General features: G+C 36.6%; 2 protein-coding genes across 3 annotated transcripts in view; both read right to left on the reverse strand.

Moving 5' to 3' along the window:
* Positions 1-827: 827 nt before the first annotated feature.
* On the reverse strand, positions 828-4,600 carry LOC111803792 (F-box protein At5g46170-like). Of its 2 annotated transcripts, none has more exons than XM_023688346.1 (2): positions 1,702-4,600; positions 828-1,205 (listed from the first exon to the last, which is right to left on the reverse strand). In XM_023688346.1, the coding sequence occupies exon 1, from the start codon at positions 2,942-2,944 to the stop codon at positions 1,721-1,723; it is 1,224 nt and encodes a 407-aa protein (XP_023544114.1). In that variant the 5' UTR covers positions 2,945-4,600; the 3' UTR covers positions 828-1,205; positions 1,702-1,720. The 2 variants fall into 2 exon arrangements, with proteins under 2 accessions (XP_023544114.1, XP_023544113.1); XM_023688345.1 differs by having other exon boundaries at positions 828-1,208.
* Positions 4,601-7,067: 2,467 nt separating this feature from the next.
* LOC111803789 (KH domain-containing protein At4g18375-like) overlaps positions 7,068-10,698 on the reverse strand; it is a gene marked incomplete in the record, with an annotated part of 4,779 nt that continues 1,148 nt past the window's right edge. The window contains 6 exon segments of the mRNA XM_023688335.1: positions 7,068-7,578; positions 8,387-8,483; positions 8,598-8,656; positions 8,993-9,262; positions 9,350-9,589; positions 10,079-10,573. Coding sequence (XP_023544103.1) covers positions 7,447-7,578; positions 8,387-8,483; positions 8,598-8,656; positions 8,993-9,262; positions 9,350-9,589; positions 10,079-10,573 — 1,293 coding nt within the window.

Consider the following 10,698-nt stretch of genomic DNA (forward strand, 5'->3'; position numbering starts at 1 on the left):
CATTCATCTGTCTTTTGCTTGCAGGCACAGGGTTTGAAAAACAGTAAGCATCATGGATCAACAGTTAAGAAGCAGAGCAGCATGGGAAGAAGCAGGTAATTGCTATCAAACTTAATGGTTTCGCATGTTTGCCCACACAATGCTCCACCTAACAATATATCTGGCTATCAAAATAGGAGAGATTAGCGTCTCCGGGCCCTCCCAAATCTCCCTTTCAAAACCCATAATGTACAAAAGATTCAACTCACTCTCACTCTCACTCTCACTCTGCAATAAATCATTCCCAAACCCGCAATGGATAAACACTCTACAGCGCCCCCTCTTTTAAAGACCTTTGCATCCCAAAGTCCTCTCTTGTTCGCTGTCCATAATTTTGCATCTAAAAGTTGCAACTGGTCGGTACTACATTCATCTAAGCTTTCAAACTTTAATGGTTCAACTAATCCTGAATGGGTGTCCATGATTTTTGGTAATTATTTGACAAGTCTCATTCTCTTTTATTAAACCCTTCTCATTTGTCGTTTAAAATCTGATAGGACATTGGATTAAAAAGAAGAAATTTGTGTTTCAGACGAAGTCCATTTCGACCCAGAAAGTGTTTGTTCCTTCCAATGTCAAATTGAAGGTTGCTAAATGATTCAGCGAGAAGTGTCATTATTAAGTCATTAAGATTATGAAACTGAACCGATAATTTGATAGTGCATGTTCTGTTACATTATAATGGATAACATTTTTTGCAAAGTTCACCAAAGCTCTAAGGTTTACGATACGAGCATTTCTACCAATTCATCAACTACTAAACGGATTAACAGTGTAAGGAGAGAAGCTGCAATGCAATGTGTCTATGACATTAAGGGCTGCAATCAATTCATAAGGATGCAATTGCTTGATAGAATAGAACTACATCATATTCACATATAAGAAACAAAACACTACAACAACAAGGGCTTTTACAACATCATCTCTATTTGTATTTTTTGCACTTTTGCAAATAGTATTATCGACCAAAGGCTAAGTAGAGAAGAGTTTAAATTATCTCACTTGTTCAAGCAGAAGTCGCCCATTCTTCAAAATCCAAAATCAACCTTGGATAGCTGAGCCTGCTGCCGTTTGATTAGGCTTCCTCAGACTTGCCAATTTGGTGATGCATGAAACCAGATGTACTCCCCTCACAATCAATCTTCCCATTATCTGGATCCACTCTTCTGCTGATTGGGCACAAGAATTTAAAATGGTAAACAAGTGAATGAAATGAAAGCAGAATGTAGAAATTGTAAGACAAGCCATTTTGAACTAACTAACTCCTTACATTGAAGAAGAATGGTGATACTACCCTGTACTAAAAATCATGGGGAATCGACTTCATACTTCGATTAAAGACGAGGGGCATGGACAACATGTACAAATAGAAAATAAGAACCATGGGGAAACGACTTCATACTTTGATTGGATTATATACAGCATCCTCACGTGTAACTAACAACTTTCCCAAGTCAACGTCCAGATCATGAGAACACTTCTCCCAACATATTGCAATATAGTTTTTCAAAGAAACAAATCGAAGCTTACCCGCACGATTTTAAATATCAGAGAATCGTAATAGTTATGTTCAACACGAACAGTAGTGATTGATTGGACAGGTTCTTTAACAAACTTGGTGAATTAATAACTATATTTTTATTAATTTGGAAAGAGGTTTACCTCAAATCCAGTTGAAGTTTCAGAAAGAATTCATCTCAAGACAGTAAGTTCTCCTTTTCACCAGCATCTTTGCAGCGGTTGCATAAGGTTCCTCAAAAGCCTTTGAAAGCCATGACCCATCAGACACCTCTTTCTTTGTCATCGACTGCTCGCTTGGACGTATCGCAACAAGAGTTGCCCCCTTCAGAATAATCCCACCAGGCAATTCCAAGTGAGGCGCATACCAAAGCCTCATATTCAGGGCTGGAACAAGCGTTCTCTTAGAGGCAGTTGAAGCCGATAAGGGCTTTACTCTCAACTCTTCAAGCTGATCCTTGTTCATACACAACATGCCCTGTCCATCTGCATCAGTCAGAACTAAATTGTCCAGAGTCTTATGCTCCGCAATTATCGGCTGCAGTAAATAATGCCTCGCCGAAGCAGCAATTAGTGAGCTAATCGTCCAAACAACTCTCAATTTTAGCCCTCCATTAGTATAAAACGATTCGGGTATGCTCCCGCTGTCATCAGCTGCTGCGCCATTTCCAGAGCAGAACCCATCAGTTCCATTTTCTTGCATGTTCTTACCAAAAGACCCAGCGTGAACCACCGATGCAGCACCCAGGATCACACAATTATCCAAAGTTGATCCGAAATCAGCTCGCCATTTCAACAAAATGCCGTCGTCAATACCCAATTCGCCGCTAGGAAGCTCGATTCGAAGGAATCGAATTTCGTTAAAATTCTTAAGAACTTGGGTGGGCGAATGATGAGTCACACCATTTTGACCACTCTCCCCATCTTTTTCCCTCCCAACCGAAAGCGAAGAGGTCGACAAAGAAGACGAACCGGAACCCAACCCAGAGGATGTCACCCGTTTCGGACCCAAGAACTGACCTAAAGCTTGAAGCGGCTTGACAATGCCACCAAGAACCATACGGAACAGATTAGAAAAGCCACTCCGAGACTTATCAGAAGACGAAGAGGCGGAGGAGAAATCATCATCGGATATCACACAGTCAACTCGTACAACAACGTTATCAACCTGAGACACGATAGAGTGGAATCTTCGAGAAACTGCACAACAACGTCCAAGAGCCTTAACGTCACCAATCCTATTGAAAATCAACAGAAGCAGAGAGTCGGGAAGACGATCAAAGTGATCACTAGGGTAGGTACAATGGCTGTAGCTCTGGCCAAAAACGCCGTCCTGTGAGGAACAAATTCTGGAGGTCGGATCGAGGCGTAGATAAGAACAGGACATGGCTCAGAGTGAACAACCAATATCGCTCAGATCAGAAGAAAGGAAACTGAAAAATGAAAAGCTCCGCAACAAAGAGATGGGAGTCAGTTTCTGAAACGGACGGCAAGACCATGATCGGAGCTTTGGCAACAGAGAGAGAGAGAGAGAGAGAGAGAGAGAGAGAGAGAGAGAGAAATGGATGAAACCCTAATTTTATATGTCAGAGGAGAGAGATAGAAAATGGTGGGATGAGATCGATCCACGATTTTGTTAACTATTTTAATATTATTAAAAAGAAAACATATTCCTCATTTCACAATTCAACAAACTATAAAATTAAACAAACAAAAAAGAAATACATATTTTTACTAATTTCAACTAATTAAGAAGTCTAATCAAATCTTCAACCAAACTCAACTAATTTAACTAATTTACCAATAAATGCTTGCAATTATGAATCAACCACAGCAAATCACTCAAAATTACCCACCAAACCAATATATCTTATTACTATTATTTATTATTATATTACCTTCATATTATAATAAAAGGAAACATGTGGGAACAAGATGATGGAAAATAATATAAAGTTGTTTCTAGCAGAAATAAAATAAATAAACACCCGACCACATCATTTGACTGATTTATTATTTTATGAATAATAGTGTGGATTAGTTTTCACGTTACAATAAAACTATAAATTTTTCTTCACCTACCATCTATCATTAAAAAAAAAAAGACTTGAGCTAATTTATCTAAAAACATGTTAATCTGAATATTAGATCATAAAAATAAGAAAAATGGACATTTTATTAATGAAACTAATTAAATAAAGAAATGTAAAATTTAAAGGCAATAAATGATTTGGGGGCTGCCCTTAAATTCCTCGACCATGGATAGACAACCATATAAGCATACAATTATTGTTCAAACCATTAACCACAAAATTAACTAATTAATTTTCTTACGTACAAAATTAATTAGCAATTTAATTATCAATTAAACTATAAGATACTGAATAATAATGGGATGCTTCTAAAAAAATTCTGGAACTTACCCATCTTACCTCAAAATCAAGAAATAGATGAACATTTAAGCAAATACTTTATGGGGAAAAAAAAGCAAAAAAGCAAAAAAGCAAATATGGACAAATTATCTAAAGTTCCTAAGCTTTACTCCATTACTACGAAGAAAAGAAAAATGCTAACCATAATGACTCACTTTCTTCTAAACTAAAAGATGAGATTTGAAACATCTTAAGAACATAGGGTAAGAAGAATCAAATTCATAAGAGGCCATGATCTGTAGAAATATATATATGAATAAACCCACTAATTTATCTCAGGCACAATTTTCCTGTTCTTTGAAAGCTAAAACTGTGGTTTAAATAACTAATAATCAGCAATAAAGCAAGAAGAACATGATCCAACAATTTCAAGCATTGTAGTTTACCTACCCTTTTCTGGCTACACTATACATCATTCATCCTACAACTTAGTGGTAAGCACCTAACAACCCTGAAGATAAATAACTCGAGACATATATGCGTGTTCAAAAGATAATATAAACCAAAATGTTAGAGATTCAGATTCCTCTACCCTGACATGTTAAACCAACAAGAGAGTGCCTAGCTTCTGCTCCTCAGTGATTTCTCACAAATTTAAAGAAATTCCTCTAAATACAAAAGAACGGATTCAGAGATGATTATTCCTCTGCCTTTATCCTTCAATCAAATGCAAGTGGGCAATTTCAATCTAAACAAAATAGTGCTACATGTACTTCATAATTTAAACAAAAAAACATTATGAGCTAAGATCATTCACAAGGGATCCAACAACATGATCCACATCCATAGATTAATCCATGACTACATTTTGCTACACATTTTTCTAAATCTCTCCCTCCTAACAACAATCACATTTTCATCCAATGTCATCCTATTTGACATACCTTTCTATCCCCTTCATATTCAAACTTTGAAAGAGGGCATAATAGGATTCTAACCACATAATAATAATAAAGGGCAGGGAGTAGCCACATAACTAGAGGTTTGTTGATGAAACGCCAAAAAAGCATTCCAGCAGTTGGACCATAAACTAGCTAACATAGGCCGCAGTAAGTCACGATGCGATGCAACGGGGTTTCATTCACCACAATAGAAAGCTAAAGGATAGACATAACAGAGGGCAACTATACTTGTGAGGCTTCCAGTTAACTAGTAAAAGAAAGCTGTCACTATACATCAGAGGGCAGCAGATCATAAGTGAGATCAGTATTTATGCACTGTGGCCGAGAGTTCCCACTGCTAAAGTTACTGTTTATGTAGGACTGGCCAAGGAAGAGAATAGAATGTAATGCTAAGACATCAAAGAGAAAGAAGAATCCAGTATAGCACAAGCAACTATAGGTTTTAATGCGCTGCATTTTCCTAAGTCCAGGGCAACATATCAGACATCCTAATTTTAACATGGAGGAAAATATATGCAAGAATTACACCATCAATGCTTAATGAAAACAGCCTAGTGATCATAGTGATTATCAATCTTCAGCAATGTACAAAGGTAGCAGATCTTGCACCAGGAACTAGATACAGGAGGGTGGAAAATCCCATCACCATAACGTCAAGTTCACTAGAAACTAAATACAGCAGATCTTCCTAAGGCTCAATCAAAATATGGTAGCAGAGGGGGAAGGGTAAGATGGAAGTTAATATCAAGATAGGGCCAACTTTTTGGCTCTAGAGTGCAAACTGAAATTGTCAACATGGAAGATGGTTTGGCACATATTAGAAAATCACAAATGAGATAATTTGATATAATCAATTCAGGAGAGAAGCTATTGTGCCATCAACTACGATAAAAGAGGAAGAAACTTCAAACTTCGATTGGTTAGGTTTACTCTCATGCAGTCATTTAATTTCTTTGCATGATACTGATATGAATGTTAAAAAACATTCCCACAGGAAAAATTCTTAGAAGGCATCAAAGAATCTACACAAGATGATCTAGGGCATGGAAACATTTTACTGTATCTCTTACATACCTAATGGAGTAAACCTAACCACTCATCCTTCAGTAATTCCTCTTTGAAATTAGTAATTTTATTGGCTAGGAAATAGAACAATGTCATTAGAATAATGAAGTAGACCAAAAGAGAACATAAGAGAGGGATTGAGTTGCACGTGAAAGCTCTACGATTGACTACTACAGTAAAAGAGTGATTACAAAAGGAATTGGAAACAAGGACAAAGTTAGCGGATAAAAGTTGTGTTTTGAAAAGTAAAAAAATCAGGTATACATGTGCTTGTGTGCGGTCAAAAATTTGTTAATAGGTTGTTTTCCTGTTTGGAATATATTTTTGTTTCAAATAAAAAGAAGTGTAAAAAAGATAATAACTTTTATCATGTTCTTGAGAGATAAAAATTGAAAGAAACAAAGACGAGATTCTTCCAAATTATAACTTCGAGAACATTACGGAAAAACATTTTTAAAACGATTTTTGAAAAATGTTCCATACTGTACAGGCACTTGTTTTCAGGTAAGTGTGGAATTACTGTAGAAAGATAGAACCAATGCCAAGCATCTCTCTTTCACATCCACCTAAGACATTGGGCTAAACTTCCCTCCAGAAGTGAAGAGCACCAAACCCCCTTGCTCCTCCCAATGAGAATGCTCTAAAAATAATTCTCACAAGAAAATGGAATCAGCATATTATTAGGGAATCAGTATTCAGGGAGTGAACCTTCTCATGTCCAAGGAATTTCAGGCCCAGCTCAGCATATATTATGGAATTTTTCACAGTTGGCTATTAAACAAAGGACATGAGGGAAGGCAAAATATCAAACAGAGGTAAGAAAACAGAGTTTATGATGCTATTTAGCACCTACCTACTGAGATAGTAGGAACAGTGACATGAAGTACAGAACAAGGAATCAAAAAAGAAACTTCTTTGATGAAAACTTCAGTTAGTTCTGGAAATAATCTCTTCTATTGAGGTGACTACTTGTCATAGTTATAAAGATCTATAATAGGCAAGAGCAATACCAACTGCATTGAGAATAATGATCAATGCTTGAGAACTTCTTCCACCAAGAAACTGAGTAGGAGATAGAATGGACAGAAAAATATCGCACACAGTTATAAGATTGAGAATAACGACCATACTGGAACCCATCTGGCATAATCATCATATAATGTGAGTACGACAGCATTGGAAATGAGATGAAATCCCAACTGATAAAAGATAAGGCCAGATATACAAGTACGAAAGGAAAGATCCTATACGTTCTAAGAATCCACAGAAGAATAGATTAAGAAACAAAAGCTCTAGGAACCCTAGATATGAACCAGCTGTAGGTCCTCCCATTTCATCCTGACAAGCATTTAATGGGGAAAAAAACTCAAGAACTTGAATGCGAGAAGAGGTACCCTCTCCAGAACTGAACCTAGGGAGATCTACAGAGGATGAACTGAAATGGAAGATTTACATCTAGTAACCTTCAAAACATAAGGTCATCTTCCTTCTCATGTAGCCATTATAAATGCCTGAATCAAGTTTTCAGCTGTGCGCTTCTGTTCAGATGTACCAGATATAAGAGCAATACGATCACCTCGAGACGACTTAGAGTCTGAAATCTCTATCAGCGCTCCTGATATCTGAACAATGAACAAGAATGTTATACGCTCACTACTCAAAATTGCCACATAACAAAAGACTAAGCATTGCAAGGGTTAATTTTTCAATATCTTAGAAGTTTTTAGACCAATTAAAACTACCTAGACAAAGGAGTTGGTGGTAAAAGTGTTTCACTAATCCCAAAAGCTTTTCCAAACAATCTAAAAGTCTAAGAAATATGCGAGAGAACAAACGTGATATGTGTCATGGAGAAGAGAAAAGGCTATTTTCAAGACATTAGAACAACAGAAAATTCAAATTTAGTTATTATTGAAGCACATTGGGTATATTTTTACACATTCCAATCTTTCAAGCATACTAATGTAATGATGTAAGGTTTTTAACAACCAACATCTTTCTATTCTAATAGCTTTACTCAACATAATTCATCTGATAACCTAAAATTTTAACTGATGCATCACAAAGCCTATCATGCTACGGCACATCTCTGCTTCTTAGAAAGCAGAGTCTTCAGAACAACAGAAGAAAAAAGTTCCACATCCTCTGTAAGAAAATCTAAAACCTAAAAATGAAAAAAAGAAAATAAACACTATCCAAGTGGGAGATTGGAGAACAGGGAATTCTTTCACTTTTTCATCATACATGTACATATACTTGGTGTGACATTAGAACTGTTTTCCAATTGACCGAAGTAAGAAATATGTGATTAAAAAAAGAAAAAAAAAGAAATCATTCCTTGAATATACCTAGCATCGTCACACAAAAATAGTTGTAGAAAAATTGAAAGAATATCAATAATTGTAAAATGAAGACAGCAAATAAACCAACCTTCCTAATGTTGGCGATATTAGCCCCTCCTTTTCCAATAACTTTACCAGCGGCATTTGCTGGGATCAACATCTCAAGAGAAGATGGAGGAGGCAGCCTACACATAAAAACAATAAGTGTAAACATGTTGCTTACAATTTGATACATAAACTAAATAAATTAAACAACAAAAACATGTCGCATTTTTAAATAAAATAAGGTGGACACTAACCCCCCTCCATACAACTTGGATGAATATGAGGGCATGGATCCATAGCCATTGTCTCCCATCTGATACAAGTACAAAAAGGTTTTAATATGCCAGAAAAGATCAGAAAGTGGAACAAATAAATCCCTTCAATATCATCAGAAAGATATACACCACAGATAACGATAATAAATGATCTTGCTCTCTCCCAAAAAGATAAAAACACAGATACCCATATCGAAGTTGAAGCTGTGCATCTCCCTCAATCATCGCATTTTGACAAATGTTGACCTCATCATCTAATTGGTACTAAGCAATTGTGTTTTTCAAAAAAGACTTGAGTAACGATTCTATTACTGTTTGCAAAAAGAAAGGTACTGATGTGCTGCAATCAATAAAAGTTCGCTTATGACACCTACCGACAGTGATCCATATCCATATATGCTACTTGAAGAGAGAGCGCCTAAACCGCTTCCACTTTCAGCCCTCTGATCATAGCCCATTGGTGGAGCACCAGGAGAAACAGAAGGCAATACAGATGGCATCGAAAAACTGGAACCAGATGAATACATGGAATCAGTACCGACAGCAAGGTTATGACCAACATCCCTCTCTTTCAAAGCATCATCACGAAGCCTTAACACGATCTGGACCAATGCATCTCTCACACTGCCAACATTACCAGTTACCTGCAAAAATACATTAAAAAATAAAAAGTGCAAAGTAAGAAAAACTGCATAAAGCATTCAGGACTAATTAACATTCATAAAGCAAACCTCAACAAGTTCATCATTGGCAGCAGCACACTTAATTTTGTCACCCTTAGAAATACGGATATCGGCTCTAGATGACTTCCGAATCTCATTGATGATTGAACCACTTTTTCCAATAATACAACCAATAACTTTAGACGGAACAAGTAGTCGCATGATCACCATTCCACCTTCATCATCATTAATCTTCTCTTGCAGCAATAACACAGTTTCAACGGCCATTGATTTCAGATCATCCAAAGACTGAAAAAAGACAAGAAAAATCAAGATTGTCGATGTATTATTTAAAATAAATAATTGGTTCCAACATGAATGAGAATGCAAATAAAAGAACCAAACAGCAAGCTAATGCTCCACACATAGTAAGCAAGTTGAATATCATGTTTTGACGACTTGTGATGCCAATATTTCAGATAAGACAAAGGGTACGGTACAAAGTGAGAGAAGGTCAAATCTTCTTTTTTCCTGAATAGAAATGTATTCTGGAATTCTACTTCGTTTGATATGTAGAATGTCAGTTCCCATTCTTCCATGTTCGTTTTGCAATAAAATCATCAAGAACACTTTTCAAATTTTGCAACCAATGTAGAATTGTGCATATTCATATTTTGATTTTATTCCAAATTCTGCAAATAAGCCCACCTTCAAAATGGTATATAGAAGACCAACATGCAATCAAAGACATTGGATAAATAGAACTCTTTTTGTCTCTTATGAAAGAAGTGATAGTACCTCAAATGACGAGATAGTGATTAAGCATTCATCACAATCACGCTTGGAATCATCAACTTCCACACAAGCGCCGCTAGCTTGCCTTATGCTTTTAATGGTACCCCCACCCTTACCAATGACACGGCCAATGTTATCAAGGGGGCATAATAATCTAATCACCAATTCCTCCGATGGAGGATGACTGCTAATACTAGAAACCATAGGAAGAGCAGATGAATAGAGAGGCCATGCATTCCCAGAATCAGGGTAATCATGAAGATCCTGGACATGTTGGGCACCAAGCATCGGTGGAATAGATCTGGGAGGAAGAATGGGATCTGCACTTGGATATAGTCCACCTGTTGAATACAGAGGAACATCTGACGGGATAATTATACTAGGAGGGGCTTCATTTACATTTGTATCAAGAGGAATCTCTTCTCTGGGAGGGAACTTATACATAATTGAAGATATTGCAAATAGTGCCCGTCTTACTCCATCAGGTTCACCAGCTATCTAATTAAAAGAAAACAAAATGGTATTGAGATCAGAAAACAGCACCACAAAATTATTGGAACAGAAACGTCCATTCAGGATTCAACGTTTGAAGCATGATGAACATATAAAAGATGCTACACAAC

This window comes from Cucurbita pepo, chromosome LG10 (assembly GCF_002806865.2).
Source record: "Cucurbita pepo subsp. pepo cultivar mu-cu-16 chromosome LG10, ASM280686v2, whole genome shotgun sequence".
NCBI classification, from domain to species: Eukaryota; Viridiplantae; Streptophyta; class Magnoliopsida; order Cucurbitales; family Cucurbitaceae; genus Cucurbita; species Cucurbita pepo.

What these genes read in the sequence shown, in the direction of transcription:
- LOC111803792 (XM_023688346.1), bottom strand. Translation starts at nt 2,944, where the DNA reads ATGTCCTGTTCTTATCTACGCCTCGATCCGACCTCCAGAATTTGTTCC.